General features: G+C 39.7%; 1 protein-coding gene across 2 annotated transcripts in view; it reads left to right on the top strand.

Annotated features, from left to right (window-relative positions):
• Positions 1-18,007, top strand: part of cyth1b (cytohesin 1b) — a 67,556-nt gene that overhangs the window by 14,013 nt on the left and 35,536 nt on the right. The window contains exon 1 of one of the 2 annotated variants that reach the window (XM_066664227.1): positions 565-778. The exons of the other annotated variant lie outside the window; for it this stretch is intronic. Within the exon in view, the coding sequence (XP_066520324.1) occupies positions 700-778 (79 nt within the window). The 5' untranslated portion in view covers positions 565-699. Of the gene's footprint in view, positions 1-564; positions 779-18,007 lie in introns of those variants that run through there. 2 annotated transcript variants of the gene reach the window in all.

Here is an 18,007-nt window from a genome sequence, read left to right as displayed (position 1 = left end):
CCTTCATGACTTAAATGCCAGCGTTGTTGTGCGCTGACTAAACTGGCCTGTGTGCCTTATGTGGGCGTGAGTGAGGAGGTGTGTGGAGAAGTGTTAATGAGCTCCTGCATGTGTGTATGAAATCTATCTGCTCTCAGACTATTTCAGGGCAAGAGCTGAGACTTCACAATAGAGCCCAGTGCAAACAGAAACACAAACATAGATAGGAGGAAAAGTGAGAGAGAGAGAGAGAGAGAGAGAGAGAGAGAGAGAGAGAGAGAGACCCTGTCTGTAATAAATAAACATAAAATGTGTCAGTGATGAGACGAAAGAGAAAGATGGAGTTACTGAGAGGGAGGAGAGGAGGCAGTCAGAACAGGAGAGTGTGTGACAGACAGCATAGAAACCGAGTTGGAGGGGGTTTGGAGAAAAAAAAAAGAGAGAGAGAGAGAGAGAGAGAGAGAACATTTTGAAAAGCTCCACTGCTCTGAGAGTGCTTTCATTTGGAGAGAATAACACCGCAGTATCTGAATCCATTCTAAAGAACTTCCCCTTTCTGCTTAAGAAGGACAAGAAAGAGGAAGAACACAAAGGTCCGGCACTCTCTCAAATCTCGATCTTTTTCTGAAAGATATTCACTTCTCTCTAAAGCACTCACTCCAGCATTCCCTGAAGTACAGTAAGGTGTGTGTGGAGTCATAGTTCAGAGCTTTCTCAGAGATGGGGACGGTGAGCGAACTTTGCGCTTCGAGCTTCCAGGCATTCATGTGTCCCACTGTTCGTCCAGCTGCCCCTGCAGGTGGGTCTGTCTTTATTTATCGTGTTTGTGTGTGTATGTGTTTGTATGTACACTAGTGTGCAGTCACGTGCCATTTATCACCAGCTAAAAGAGTTAAAAAGGTATTCAATTTCAGGAAATATTTCTGTGGAGATTTGATAGTGGGGAACAGCACGAGTTTCTTAAACTGGAGTGTCTTAAAGTATTAAAGCCTAGAGGAAATGGGACCTTTAATAGCCATGTAAGACTTAGTAGACCACCCAATCAGACTAACAGCACTTAAAACAGAGAGATGGAAAGAATCGAATTGATTCTTGCATCAGATCTGATACCACAGGTGTTTCTGTCCTGAAGAAAGCACAATGCTGTGGGTCTGAAGTGACTTGTACCTGAGAAAAAATAATTAAACATAAATGAAGATGCTGATGCTCTTAGAAGAGTAAAGTAAGTTTTTTGTAAAAACTGAAAGCAAATCTTTTGAAAACAGCAGAAGCTGGAAGATGAACACAGTAAATACTGAAAAAATGATATTTTATTTAGGTGTTGAGGCTTCTGTTAATTATATCTACTCATAAACGTAAACAATTGAATGGGAGTTAAGTAAACTCTCTGTGGTCTCTGACCTTTGCCCAGTGCTGTGGGTGTGTGATTTCTATCATCTGTTTCCAGATGTTTCTACAGATAAATCACTATCAGAATATATTTTGTGAAGCCTTGACTGGTGTAAATATTTACGGTCTTTGTATATTCACAGTTGAAGTATTCTCTGACAGACCGTTATATCAGCCCAGTGTTGTTGCCGTGGTGATGAACACAGCTTATGGAAGTACTGTATGTTGGGAGGGGAAGAGAAGGAGCATGTGAAATAATGATTTATTGAAGACAAAAAGCCAATTTATTGGGGAGCGCTACCTGTTATGATAAAATGATCCTTAGTCACTGAAGTGGAGATTTAATGAAATGTACTGTAGAGTGTGCTTCGCTCTGAATGATTTTTATCTTGATGTGGGTCTGTTTTCAAGTGACTAAAGTCGTAACAGTAATAAGTAAGAGATTGATAAAAGCAGGAGGAGAAGATAGCATAAGAGAGAAAACGAGGAGGGGTTTAGGCATCCTGCTGCTGTTTACTTTGTGCTTGCCGATTGTCTATAATGGTCTAGCATTTGATTTGTCTATAAATATTGTTTTTTAGCTTTATACTTATTGATAGAGATATGCGATGGATGAATCCCTGTCCATGGAGTGTTCCTTATGCCTTATGCCCAATGTTCTGGAGTCTCCACACCCACCAAAATCCTGACCAGAATCAAGTTGTTACTGAAGAATGAATGAATGGTATCGCTAGATACCAAGCTCTTACTTAACTGCATATTGGTCATTTGATGGGTACTAGTTTTCTTTTAAAATGAATAAAAAACAACAGTTATTCTCCTTGGGTGGCACGGTGGTGCAGCAGGTAGTGTCGCAGTCACATAACTCCAGGGACCTGGAGGTTGTGGGTTCGATTCCAGGTGGCTGTCTGTGAGGAGTTTGGTGTGTTCTCCCCGTGTCCGCATGGGTTTCCTCCGGGTGCTCCGGTTTCCTCCCACGGTCCAAAAACACACGTTGGTAGGTGGATTGGCGCCTCAAAAGTGTCCGTAGGTGTGTGTGAATGTGTGTCTGTGTGGCCCTGTGAAGGACTGGCACCCCCTCCAGGGTGTATTCCCGTCTTGCGCCCAATGATTCCAGGTAGGCTCTGGACCCACCGCGACCCTGAACTGGATAAGCGGTCATAGATAATGAATGAATGAGTTATTCTCCTTTTTATTTGATTCTCCTATATTTTTTATTGGTACGAAGTAAAACCACACAAAGAAATGATCATTTTTAGCATGAAGTGCTGCTGAGGAAACATGGGTTCATTAAATGTATTAATGCAAACTTCGAAAGTATTTCCTCACTATCAGAGCCAAACCATATATCTCCATAATAATGACTTTTAGGTGTAGGATAAAATATACTTAGTTTTCTATTAATATAGAAAAATAAAGAGCGGCTTGGTGACGCAGCAGGTACTCTCGCAGTCACTCTGCTCCAGGGACCTAGAAAGTGTGGGTTCCAATCCCACTGCAGGGGACTGTCTGTGAGGAGTTTTGTGTGTTCTCCCTGGGTTTCTTCCGGGTGCTCTGGTTTCCTCCTATGGTCAAAAACAACACAAGTTGGTAGGTTGATTGGCGACTCAAAAGTGTCCGTAGGTGTGACTGAATGTGTGAGTGTATGTCGCCCTGCAAAGGTCTGGCGCCCCATCTTGCGTGTGTTCAGCCTTGCACCCAGTGATTCTGGACCCACCAGGACCCTGAATTGGATAAGCGGTTACGGACAATGAATGAATGAATGAATGAATAATAATGATATCATGACTTGCATACATTTAAAAGCCTGGGCTTTTTTAATATATTTGGAAAAAGTGAACAAATGTACAGGAGATGCAAGGCTTTCTTCACACAGCAATGATTTGTATTAATCTGATAAAATGAGCTGTGATATTTTAAGTAATTTTTTTTTTTTTTGATCAAGTCAATAGGAATAATATATATATATAATGCAATTTGCAAATATTTGTCATTGTACTACATACAACAAAATGTGTCTTCTGCATTTAACCCATTCGTGGCACTGAACACACACACACTAGTGCACTAGGGCCTGTGAACACACACCAAGAGCGGCGGGCAGCCATCCCCAGTGCCCGGGGAGCAATTGTGGGTTTGGGGCCTTGCCTTGCCACAGCCGTGGATTGGGAAACAAACCAATGACCTTTCAGTCCTAAGTCCTCAGTGCCAACTGCAGTAACTCTGCTTGCTGACAACGTACAGCAGCTACATCTGGCTTTACAGTTTGCTGATACGTTGTTCTTGTATCTGGTGGAATTACAGTCTATTGTCATTACTACTTATACTGATGCTACAAAAAAAGTACCTTTTTTGTCAGGAGACCTGGACATGGTGAGGGTCATCTTCATAAACTCTCTTTTCCCACCTTTTTATGTTTGGCATTAGCTGGAGATATTTGTCAAAATGTTGTGATGAATAGACCCATGGTTCAAAATTCTTATTGCTTGGAATAATATTTTGTTAAGAGGGATTGCTTCCTTCTATTTCTTTTTTTATTTCTTTTTTTTTTTTAGTTTTTTTACTCACTCACTCACACACACACACACACACATTGTACTGTCCTCACACTCTGGGGCCATGGTCACACTGTCAACCATTGATAGCAGACATTTGACACCACTGAATACACTTTTGGCTCTGAAATGTTCCACTGACCTTGCCAGGATTACATTCCAGTAGTAACACCTTTGCTTTGGGTTGTAATGGAAGTGAAAGTTTTAATGTGGCTGCTCTCACTTAAATCTCATATATGGGCTATTTTCAAAATGACATAATCAACATTCAAGTCATAAAACTTTCATCTGAGCTGGCCTCTAGGTTACTGATTGTGGTAGTAACTTCTATTTCTATTGCTTCTGTGAAAATGTACTTAAAATGTCATATGCTCATGTCTCACGAGTAAGCTTGTTTTGCTGTAGGACAGGAAGTTAATACTGCACTGTTTTAAGTTTTCATTCTCGTTTTTTATTTAGTTCTGCTTTGAAATGGGAGTTTCTATTGAATCGCAATGTGAGTCATTGTAAGAACAGCATGGACAGCGACCTGAACTACGTAAACAGGAGCCTCATAATCACTCCACAGTGAAGTCAGACCTTGTGGCTCTTCAGAGTCACATTTCATAAGATGCCTTATGAAATGTTTCCTCTATATCTCGCCCTAAGCCAGATCTAAACATGCACATGTTGGAAGTGGTTATATTAGTACTGAAATCTAAGATTATTCTTATGTTCTCTGTCGCATGAGGGATTGATAAGGGTAATCATTCTCTCAGGTAACCATCCTCGGGGGTAAACTGAGGTTAGAAGACTCTGTCTAGAGAGGAATGGTATGGTTATGGTTATGCCATATGGAGGGTAATAGTAAGGTTATGGTTATACTTGAGGACAGTGGAATTACATTTATTTAAAATCGTTAATTACGAAAATGGGAGAAAGTGTTTATTCATTCATTCATTCATTGTCCCACTTGTCCAGCTCAGGGTTGCAGTGGGTTATTACCCTACCCGGAATCACTGGGCACAAAGTGGGAACACACCCTGGAGGGGGAAACAGTCTTATACAGGGCGAAACATACATTCACACATTCGCTCACACTCACAGCTAAGGACACTTTTGAGTCACCAATCCACCTACCAACGCATGTTTTTGGACCGTGGACATGGGGAGAACACACCAAACTCCTCACAGACAGTCACCTGGAGTGGGACTTGAACCCATAACCTCCAGGTCCCTGGTGCTTTGTGACTGCAACACTACCTGCTGCATAAAGTGTTCATCATTATTTTAAAAAATAAAATTAAGAGATTTCAAGAAAAGTCATTTGAAAAAGAATTTAAAAAGCATTAATGCAACAATATGAGAGCTTTGGACTAGTTCTTATATCTTATGTCCAAAACTATCCACTACATTCTCCAAGGGTGTGTCTCAAAGAGCTTTCCAATTCAATATTTGGCGACCAGCCCAAGGAATCTGCAGATTTCTAGTGTGTCTCAGTATCAAAACTTCTCCATTGCACTGAAAAAATTTCTAAATATTTCCACAGTGGACCAGTATAAAACTGTGAGAATCAGTTGTGCACATCTTCTCTGATGAGGATTAGTGTAATTTCTCCCTCTTGACAAATACGTACATACATACATTTTCTTTTCCGCTTCTCTATTTCAGGGTCGCGATGCCTCTTGACACAGATGTACTGATGAATGTATTATACAAAATAGATACACCCTGTTGTGTTGCTTGTAATCTGTTTCGCAATGTTCCTTATACCAGGGACCTAGCCATTGCACTTCACTCTTCTTATATTCTTATTCACTAAATGTCAATACAGCGTAACTGGACTCACTCTATTTTTGGAGGAGGTAGGATGGTCCTCCCTCCCTCTCATCACTCCACAACATGATAACAAATGAGGGCATCTGTTAGCTGGCTTAACAGTGTTGAACTGTTAGGTTGTGCTCACATTACAAGCCTCATTCATCAATTCAAATTTTTGGTCAGCTCAGATTTGGCTGTACTCATGGTACACATTCATAAATGTAAGTGACCTGTGTCTGTCTGTAATATGAACGAATCTGTCTCTGAAAAGGTATGCGTGCACACATTGATACGTTTGTGTTGCTCCATCCCAAATGTGTCCCTGAGACCCGTTTACTGCACAGTGTATGTCCTTAAATAACAGCTTCAACATTCTAGTACTGACAAAAATACATTTTTATTCATATATCATCTGCATGGCTCATTTTCTGACATTCAGTGCAGAATTTTGGTTCAAAAGCCATAATTTCATTACCTGCAGCATGCAGTATGTTGCTGCCTGTGCTGGCTGATGACAGCACTAATTGAATGCATACAGGCAAAAAGACACATGGAATCTGGAAACCATTCACATTCATGTCACATATTCTTGAAATGGATACATATCTGATCTAGGACCACTTGTGGTGTGTGCAGTGCAACATGTAGTGTCACTCTCACACAGCTCCATGGTCCTGGGGTCGTGGTTCGAGTCCCGCTCCGGGTGACTGTCTGTGAAGGGTTTTGTGTGTTCTCCCCATGTCCGCGTGGGTTTCCTCCGGGTGCTCTGATTACCTCCCGTGGTCCAAAAACACACGTTGGTAGATAGATTGATTACTGAAAAGTGACCATAGGTGTGAGTGGGTGAGTGACTCTGTGAGTGTGAGTCGCCCTGCGAAGGAGAGGCACTTCCTCTAGGGTGTGTTCCCTTAGACATCACACAATCAAATCCACCAAATCACGTCTAGTAATTTTGGTAATGATTTAGTGTTCTCTAATGATGTGATGGTGTTATTTTGTGAAGAGTTGCTGGCCTTACCCACCATTCTCTTCACTTGGTAGCATTGTGTGATTGGGGAAAACATCCCAAGAAATTAAGACACTTCAGTTAGCACCAGGGTCCAGTGAGCCTATATATGTACTACTCTTTTATAGTACAGTAAATGAGTCGTCTAATATTAGCTACTTTAATTTTTGATGCTGTATTTATTTTGTTATTTTTCTATTGTGATAAAGAGCACATTTAAAAGAAATATAAATAAGAAGAGAGAAGTGAGCAGTAGAAAGCAGCAGGCAGCATGTGAGAGGTGAAAGGAGTAGGATGTAGAGGTGACTGGCGTTTTTTTTTCTCACACTCACACACACACACACACACATGCAAACTGATTGTGATTCAGAACCAGTGGGTCTGAATGCTCCTGGAGCCATGGATTGCTAATGGTAATGATGATGAGTCAATAAAGATTTCAATCAGTCCTTTTTTTCTGGGCGGGTGGCATTTATCATTATCCTCCTCATTTCTGACACTGTGTGACTGCGTGTGTATGTGTATATGCATATTAATGATAAAGAAATAGAAAATAACTAAAGAGTGGTGGGAGGATATGAGTAAAAACATCTTTGACACACATTGTACACACACATTGGCTTTTATATACACTGTAAAAGCAGGCTCATGTAAAAGAATTAGGACCTAATGCCCTTCTAGAAAGTACATTTGTGTTTTGGGAATGTGATATAGTAGCTTCTCTGAAATGTCCCTTATTTATTATTTATTCACTGCTGTGCTATTTACTTGCACTCACCATCATTTCTGTTTACTTACCCAACAATAGATGCCCAGTAGGTAGAAGAGGGAATATCTTGGGAAATGCTTTGATTCAGTAGATGTAATCATAAAACAATCCTTTTTATTTTGATACATGTAAGTTTTACATTTTTTATAGCGTTTGTTATAGTTTTTATGATGCTCCCAATGTTCATAGTACTAGGTGGAGTCTTTCTGAGGGATGGAATTTGTAATAATTGTGCAGACTTTTTCACAAAGCTTGATAAACAGGGGAAAAAAATTCAGTAAACCTTTCTACTTAAAGATTTACTCTGACAATTACTGGATAAGCATGTTAGCTGCATAGCATCTCTTTAGGTTGTTGTCAAAAAAGCCACATTTGATATATTTAAAAGCCACTTTTGATATATTTACTATTTATATATATTTCAATATTGAGATATTTACATTTTTTTTGCCAAATTATATCTTTCTCTACAGTATTTCTGACTATGTATAAATTTGTCAATTCTAATCCAAATAAGATGCTCTCTTATTCTGTAAATTTAGATACATCTAAAAAGTAATTACATTTTACAGGCCTAGTAATAACAAATTACCTAATAACAGACCTAATAGGCTTGTAAGGGCACAACACACACACACACACACACACACACACACGCACGCACGCACACACACACACACACACACACACACACACACACACATACAAATACATACACAGCTATACACACATCTGTTGCTATGCTAGCTCTATGGCTATTATCTTGGTAACAGCTAGTGAGTTGAAAGTCTTGTCCTTTTAATCTTTTCCTAATTGAAAAATTATTTTCTGCATCTGTGCATGTAATTACAGCCTTGAACATTCAGAAAATTACATTTTTCCTTCTCAGTATAAAGGGCTGCGTAATGAAGTCCTTAAATTTAAATGAGATGAAAATGCAGCCTAGCATGTCTTTTATTTTCAGTTTTCTGGAGGCATTGTTTTCTTTTTCATTTCCATGAAAAAGACTGAAGCACTTGAGTTATTCACAACTTTCCAGACTGTGTTGTTTTCCACAGTCCTCTAGCTGTATGATAGAGGGTGCCGATTTCCTTCTTAAGAATGCTAATTGCATGCCACTGCATAGTCACGTCTTCCACTCCACTCCCACACTTCTTGCCCTCCCACCTCAAATACTGTAAGTACACAGATCAGTGCTCACCAGAGAAATGAGTCGTGATTGTGGTGCACCATTTTCAAGAGTGGTTCAAAAGCTTTGACCGCTATTTACATGATATGCTTTAACATTCAGACTTGTCTTGGGCACGTGGGTCTAGATATTGAAATTCTACATTATTTTGAGATTCTTCACATTTTTTAGAAGGTTATCTTATGCACAAAAATATTCTTAAAGCTTTTGGACAGCATGAGATCGCAATTATCCCTGTGATGCAGGTTTTATTATTGTGGTCAGAAGATGCCAGTCAGTTCTCACAGAATGATTTTGCTGCAGGGGTGGGGAACGATTTTTTCACAGTGGGTCCAATTAATGTGTACAAATCTGGTCACACGCTGCAACCAGAGGTGTATCAAGCTTTTTAAAAGTGGGGGTGTTCTGGGATGGGGAAGTAAAATCCCCTCAGAAATGATCATAGCTAAATTATAATTACAATCAATTCCGGAATTTCTATATTTTATGTACATCTAGGCTTTTTTTGACGCTGTTTTGAAATCACATGTGTGGATAGCTAATATTCCTTCTCTCTCCATACTAGTATTAGCCATGCATTTAAACCTATGCTGCCTTGCGTGGAGTCCCAAATTTGTATTGTTTGTTCCAGGTAAATAAAACCGCTGCATGGTTCCACGTCTCCTCGATCTTTGAGTGTAAACCACAAAGCAGACAAACATGAGGGGTTACAAACTGAAAGCCTATGGTAGCAAATTGTCAACTCCACCTACATAGGTTTGCTTGAAAAAAACGTCTATCTTGCTCTGTCTTTTCTTTTTGTGTATCCTAATATTGCATGACGAAAAGGAAATTACTTTTTCAAAACACAGTCAAGTTGTATAATAGGACAATATTATATAGCAAGGGAATGACTGAAAAAACCCACTCAGGTTTGGCTTTGCACTAATGTTAAAGTTACCCCCTACCAAGTAGGCTAGATATAGCCTAATGGTACTGTAAAGCAATACCATTGGTTCACAGATTAACCTTGTTATATATATTCATATTAGGCTTTCTAGAAAATGCTGATGTTATGGCAGACAGTGAACGTTGTTACATGAATTTAGCATAATGCAGGGTCTAATATCACTACAATCTACCTGTTGAGTGTTGACTCTTCTTCTAAAATCCTACAAGACAGGAGGACCTTCCTATACTTTGCTCACTCACACACCTCGTTCGCCCACTTTGAAATCTTTAGCTCTTGTTCCCTTTTCACTGACACTAACTGACACATTTGCTGTGATTGGCTGAAAATCGTCTATATGTGTTTGTGTGTGCCTAGGGTTGCTGACCCCTGCGTAGAATATTTTTAGCATTGTTTTAATCTGACAAAAGTGTGGAGGTGTAATCGTGTTTCAGCAAAAGTGGGGGTGTTAAAACACCCACATCCCGCCGTTTGCTACGCCCCGGCTGCAACAGTTATATATACTGGGCTATATGTAAAAAATATTGCTTCACAAACCCATCTTCAGAATTCAGTTTTTTGTGATCTGTTAACTAACCCTGCATCTATCCAGCCATCCAGCTCTTTTTTTAAGGTTGGACGGAAAGAAGCTTGCTAAAAAGTACTGAGCACCTTAATTTTCTCTGCTCACACTGTTCTTTTTAAATGGCATAGTTTGCGTATTTGGTTGTGTGATGTCTTAAATTGCTTTTCTTGAGAACAGTGAGAGCTTTCTTCACAACTCAAACATAATGACTTTCATTTCACTTCAATGAAAAGGAAATTCGTTGTCCATTTTACTAGAGAGACACTTTTTTTAGACTTTTTTCACAGCTATTGTTGCATGCTAAACTTAATTGGTGCAAGAGAGAAATGGGATGAATCTGTAGTCATGGTCCTCACAGCTGATTGGATAATGTGAAAAGTGCTCATTTTGTTTGTATAATAACCAATAGCTAGTGCATAAATCCAAAACAGTCAATAAATATCAATAAAATCTGTCAGGCCATATACTGTTAAGCAGACTCAGGTGCTTGAGTATACTGGCATTATTATGTGGCTGCTGAGACATGGAATTGATCTGTCTGAAGGTTGCCAGATTCTGCATGGGGCTGGGGGCTCACAGGGTGTTGGTGGAATTCACAGCATGCAATGCAGCTTTTTGGGAATTTTGTTTATTGTTGTTGTTGTTGTTCATTTGTGTGTGTGTGTGTGTGTGTGTGTGTGTGTGTGTGTGTTATGTCATACACATGTCATACACCAAGGCCAAACATTGCAGTGTTCACTGCATTAGTGCCATTTTTATGTGCACTTAATGAAGGTCATTTGTTTTGCAATATGGCTGTTTCGCCTTTCCTGTCTTCAGAGGCCATTACAATATTAATTTGCATGAGCCACTGAAAAATTGCATTCCAGTTCATCTGTCATTGCTTTGGATCCAACAGTAATTGGGAATACACAGCAGTTTATTCCTGCTTTCAAATAAGCTTTATTTTGCTGGATAGCCTACAAAATACTGCAGATGGAGGAACACAGCTTTGAGTACCTCGACAAAACAAACATACCAACAAAAAAGTCTTTTTCATTATTAAAAATCTAAAGCTTTATCCCAGGTATCTGTAAATAATCCTTATTAATAATGTAGATTAAATCCCAAAGACTTCATAGACATGCAACACTTACAAGCTGCAGTCAGATAAGGGTATACTTTGAAATTAAAATATCAAAATGAATTTAGGAATAGCTTGTTGGTCTAAAGGTTACAGAACCATCAATTGGAAACAAAAATAACTCCTTTCGGCACCTTTATTTCATTTTATGAATGCTCGTCCTGCTACTTTTCTACAATACATGAAGTGTATCATACTTGCTAGAAGTTTTATCACATCAATATCTCAATGTGCATATTCATGACTCTAAGAACTGGAGCAGTGAATAATATATCCATTGAATTGCCAGGTACATGTATTCATAATCCAATATCAAAGTCACTGCATCTCTAACCAGGGTGACCTTTATGCAGATTAATCTGAAAACCCAATGGAATTTTGAGAGTTAAAGGTAACATTTTTACCATATGTGAAGCACATATGTGAAGTTGTGGAGAAAAGATAAATGAGGGAGAAGGAGTGAGGGATGACTGTACAAGAAGATGAAGGTGCGACGTGACTGGAGTGACACATGGTTGGACTGAGAGTTTCTGATGCCATGCTGCTGAGGAATCATCAGTGCCTCCCACTGATGGATCTCCCATGATGCCCACTGAGTCACTCTTCCATCTGAGGGACTTATTCTCTGAGACAAGAAACACTGAAGGACAAATGGCACCATCAGTTATGAGTTATTCCTGTAATCATGTTTCTCTACTTATCTCCTGTGCTTTAGAGGATAAATCTCTACCTTGTTCTTTTTAACAGCATGGTGGTTGAGCTCTGTGTTTTGTGGGATACATGTTCAGTACCACATGCTGCTACATTGTTAAAAATAATCTGTAATCTTGAATTCACAATATGCTTACTGTTATGCAACCTGTAAAATCTCACTGAAATAAAATGTGTAATTTGGCCAAAGATGTTTTGCAAATATATGTTGTTTTTAAATGGAGGAAAATCACTATATATGGATTATATATATTTTATTCATTCACATACTATAACATCTACATCCTGATCAGTGTTGTGGTAGGTCTATATCATATTAGGTCTACATTCATTTTATTATATTCAAAGATGTAACCAAATACTACCTAAATAGCAGACATATTTGGCACTTACAGTTATGTTATGGGGCCGGCAAGTGTTTTGCCAGCCAGATGTGGGCCATATGTCACAAAGCAGGCTTGACTTGGGTTCCAGCATGTGCTGTGTGGGCCAGATGTGTGCCAAATACAGAATTGGCCTGGATTTGTTCCACAACCCACCAGATATTCATTCATTGTAACTGCTTAGCCAGTTCAGGGTTGCTGTGGCTCTGGAGCTGTGTGACTGTGACACTATCTGCTGCGCCACCATGCCGCACACCCACAGGTATTTGTCCATAAAAGATGGATCTGTGGCTGAGGTAAGGCAGCAAGACTCACCCTGGAAGAATCCAATGTCAAATGTGGGCCATAAGAGAACTGCAGGTGTGCCACACTTGGGCCAAACATTCATAACTATCTGGGTAAACTGAGTTTGGGTGTTTGTAGCTAGTTAAATAGCTATGTTCATCTCTAGATTTGGCCAAAGTGAACATAGGCTTGAATTAAATAGGGGCATATTTATGAGCGCCTCATATTTCTGGGTGGTCATATGGTCAGTGTGCTCTCCATTTTGTTCTCATTTCTGCTGTCTATTTTGCATCTCATTTCTGAGTCTGAATGAACGATTAAGCCAGACTGCCATTTCATCTCCTGCCCTTTCTTCTGTCCTCTATAAATCATTGTACTAGCCATGGTGTGTGTGTGTGTGTGTGTGTGTGTGTGTGTGTGTGTGAGTATCCCTTGTGGTGCTGTGTGATTGTAATGATGATCAGAGACATGCTTGTGTCCTAATATGTTGAACTGTTAGTGAGGTTGTGCTGCAGCACCTGCCAAAACACTGAGTGATGAGCTCATAAACACACAGGGTGCTTCTGGGGCCCTGCTGCTGTGAGCTCACTCTGATCCTGTCCTTTATTGAAGCAAACTGTCAGCATCCACACTAGAGCCTTGGCTTCTTTTATATTTGAATAAATGAGGCCACTGATTTCCTCTTTCCCGCTCTTATCAAGCCCTAACCTTAATGCAGACCCCAGAGATACATGTGTTATTTTGAAATAAATGTCAACCCATGTCTAGTATATTGCTCAGGGAACTTTGGAATGACACTATAGAAATCACATGGTTCCCAAAAGGACCTGCCAGTTAAATTGATTTTTTTTAGGGAAGCAAAGGTGGCTCTTCTGCAGCATCCAGCCAAAGAACCCTCTTTGGGAGAGTGTACCAATGCAATTGGATTCTGTTTGAAATGTCTGGAAATTTTATTTGTTGCAATTTTAGTGCCCACAGCTTTCAGGACCAATTCACTCTCCCACTGGCAACATTTACCATTAACATTTACCAATAACATTATGGTATTCCACAGAAACTCCAACCCAGAGTGATCTTTATAGATGTAAGTATATAAAGCTAAGGTAGTGTTAGGATTCTTGCCCATTGACTTCTTGCCCAAACTTAGAACTGAACCCTAGTCTGTTGTATAGTGGGATCCAGTATTTCTCACTACATTATATCAGCATTACACCTTGTAAGTTCGGCTGACGCAAGAATTAAACAAACGCCTTATAGTGGGTTGCTGTATATTCCATAAATGCCAGAACTAAATCCATGGGAATTACATGGGGAAGGTCTCATTTCTTTGTTAGCTGTCAGCTGTAACCTGCTTCTATAGAGAGAGTGATTAGGATGACACTTTATATATCCTCAGATGTTTCGAAGGTTTAGAGCATTGCACCACTGTAGGGTACGTCCCATTTTAAATTTTGTAAAGTTTTCTTTTTTCATATATTTTCTCAAAACTCTTGTACTCAGAGTAATTCAAACAGCTTTTCTGCTGATTTTTTGAAATGCAGACCAATCACCATAAAACTTCTGACTCACCCCTGATTTGAATCCACCTACTGTAATACTGCATATTCATTCATTATCTGTAAGCGCTTATCCAGTTGAGGGTCACGGTGGGTCCAGAGCCTACCTTGAATAATTGGGTGCAAGGCGGGAATACACCCTGGAGATGTACACACACACATTCACTCACACCTACGGACACTTTTGAGTCGCCAATCCACCTACCAACGTGGGTTTTTGGACTGTGGGAGGAAACCGGAGCACCCGAAGGAAACCCACGCGGACACAGGGAGAACACACCAACTCCTCACAGATAGTCACCCGGAACGGGAATCGAACCCACAACCTCCAGGCCTCTGGAGCTGTGTGACTGTGACACTACCTGCTGCACCACCATAGAATCTGCATGTTAATGTATCTGATCTGTCAATACCTGACTGCAACACCCATGTATATTACCTTTCATAAAATGAGTCTAAACATAGAAATAGCATGATAAGCATGGATATCACTTTAAATCATCTTTTAAATGTCAGCAGTCAGTGACAAATTATTTTGGTTTAAACTAAATATTTTAGCACATAAGATAGATTAAGGAGCAGCAAGAATTAAGATAGAGGTCTGGTATAATCGTCAACAATTTTAAACATCATAATGTGTGCCAGTCAAAGTAATCAAATTACTGTATTTTTAATTACAGTTAGTTATTTATGTGAAATGCCAAATTTCCCATTATTTAACTGTCATATATAGGCAGTGGAAGTGAAACTCCACTGTGAGAATTACTGCATTGTAGATGCTGAAACTCTGAGCCATGGTTCTAGCAGGTTTAGTCTTTCTCCAGCTGTTTATAAAGTTCTGAAACTAGAGGACGAAGTGTGAAATGTGAAAAGCCTTATCCACCTGACTGTATTCAGCTGGGCAACATCTGTCTGAGGGGCTCCTTTATTTGCACCCTGTCCATCATCACAGCTGGGAGCAAAATGATGATGATTGTGTGTGTGTGTTTGTGTGTGTGTGGGAGGGTGTGCTCACTCAGTTAATCTGATGCTATTATCCACAGCTGATGACTCTATTTCAGTTCAGTTCTGTTTTATTTGTGTATCGCTTTTGAAAACAGCTTTGAAGAAATCTGGATCCTAGCACCGAGTGAGTGTTGCCAAAGGCAACAGTAGTAAAAAACAATAAAATAAAAATCCCTCATAACATGATGACGGACCTCAGAGAGAGTAAGAATGAGGATCCATCCTCCTCTGCTCAACACAGAATAGGAAAAAGACAACAAAATAAGAGCAACGTGTGAATAACAAGTTATGAATTTTTGAGGGTACAACAGCAACAGTAAAATCCAGAACTGAAGATGATAATATGCTAATTCGGTGAGTTAGGCATCAGTATACTTGGTGATACTGGTGCGCTGTATAGGGTCCATGGGCCTTGCATTGTTTGGGGGCCAGACAAGAGTTCATTTCCTTTACTGAATTCTGCCCCTTAGTCTAATATGCTTTTTATGAAGCCCCATTCATCTAGGCTAAGTAGAGATGTACTCTGTAATCAAATCTTCTATTCTCATTTCCGTTAGGCCATGAAAATAGGCCTTATTTTTTTTTTTATATTAGCATAGTATTCACTTCATGCAAACACAGAGGCAGCCATCTGAAGTGGTTCTCTGTCCGTCCACCTGTGCTGGACAATGTGGAGGTTCTGGGTTTGTGCTCAAAACTAAGATGCCGCAAATCTCCTAATGCATTTTCATGATCTCTGCTAAGCCAGGAGATCGGGCTAAGACATGCTATTCACTCACTTTCCTCTGCTCCACTTAGTGTTACCTAGTATTTAGGCTGAAGCTTAAAGCCAGCTTTCCTGATGTTACAGAGATAAAAAAAAATGTTTAAAGAAAATGCTTTTGCCAGACTCTCACATCCAATTAGGCAGAGAGGGACAAAGCAATATCCATAAGAGCCACAGAGTGCAGGCCCAAATTAACTCTAATTGGAAGATTATTAACATGGCTGCACAAAAACACTACTGTCATCATTTTTTCTCCCTCCTGAGTATGTGCTGCTTGCTTAGTCTAGGTATTTCTAAATAATCTCTCTCTCTCTCTCTCTCTCTCTCTGCTATGCTTCTAATGTATGTTTCTTGTTCAAGGACAGTTTGACCAAAGACTACACAATCTTCCTCTTAACCCAAATGTAACTGATCAGCTAAGACATGTTTGGTATTTGCTTTTTTCTGTTCTACCCTGGAGCATTAAGTCTAATGTGGTAATGGAAAGTTATATCCCACCAAGGGGACATCAGCAAACTAGTTTGCTAGCTTTTACTCTCTCAGCTTGGAGGGATTGTGCAACAGGTCCTAGGCAGTGGTTGGAATTGGCAATGACTAAAAATAAAATACATTATTTGCCTAAATCTGAACATGTCTTGGCCAAAGATATACCACTGGACTAAGATTTCGCTACGTACAGGAGTCAGTGCCCCAGACAGCGAGCATATATCAGTCCACTGGCATAAAAAGGCTAGTACACCACTGACTGTAGACCACTGCTGGTCCACCATCAGACCACTCAGATTACTGTCCTGTGTTCAGGATATAACTCATTTATAATCTCCTCAAACAGATTTTAAATTCAGAGAGTTTTATTCTGGAAAACAAACTAATACAAATATTACCAACAACTATGAGAGATCTAATAATGAGTATCACTCTGATATAAAATGATTATGCTAAAATGTTGACACTGTGCTGGATTATAGTTATTTACTAATCTTATTTATAAAGAATAACAAAAAGAACCTAATGAAGGAAAAAATGTAAATTGGACTGTGAATGGAAAAGTGCTAAAATGTGGTATTTTGTCTAAAATTCTGTTTAATCACCAGCGGTCTGCCCAGAAAACGCTGTGCAAAACACTAGTGGACCTCCAACTTTGCCCGCAGTGGGCCAACAGTGGTCCGCCGTTTCCTTGCTATCAGGGGCTGGATAAGTCTTCAGTCTGTGTTCAAAGAAAATGAAGGATTCTGCGGTTCTGAAAGCCAGTTCACTTTTGTTCCACCCTCTGAGAGCCAGGATGGAGAAGAGTATTTGTTTCCCATGTGACTTGAAAGATGATGGTTCAAGCCAAGCTGTACTTGAAACTCAAAGCAGTACAGACATCGCCTGGCTGCTGGAAGCAAGTGAAGGGATCAAAAATTAACTTCAGGAGACTAAAGATCAGCTGTACTGCTTCATTCTAGTTAACCAAAAGAGGTCTGATGGCATGTAGAGGGAGTTGCAGTTGTCAAAGCTTTAGATGACAACACAGTGAAGAAGCGCCTGGGTAACCTCCTGAGAGAGAAAGAGACAAATTCTTTGTTAAGGTATAGAGGAGAAACCTGCATGACCTCATAAGGTTTGAAACATAGAGACATATCACTGGTCTTTCAAAGTTACACCAAGTCTGCTTTCAGTTTTAGACAGAGTGGCCAAGGAGTTCTCAAAGGAGATTTCAAGATGATGTTAGATGTTAGAAGAGTTGGCAAAGGCACTAATTTGATAGATCCAGTTTTCATAGGAATGCATGACATTTATGAACTTTTGTAGGCTCTCAGCACAAATATGTTCCAACTATTATATTTGACATTTAAATTTATACTGTGAAATGGGTCAAGAACTGTACATTTACAAAGGAGGACTCTACTCTCCACACCAGTGCTTTATCACAGTGCTTTTTTCCCCCTAATATTTTTCTTAAACTGAGGGGATAAACTATAGCTGGAGCGCTGC

Source organism: Hoplias malabaricus, chromosome 3 (assembly GCF_029633855.1).
Source record: "Hoplias malabaricus isolate fHopMal1 chromosome 3, fHopMal1.hap1, whole genome shotgun sequence".
Taxonomy (NCBI): domain Eukaryota; kingdom Metazoa; phylum Chordata; class Actinopteri; order Characiformes; family Erythrinidae; genus Hoplias; species Hoplias malabaricus.
The sequence above is the reverse complement of the archived record's forward strand: the minus strand, read 5'-3'. Positions and strand labels throughout refer to the sequence as shown.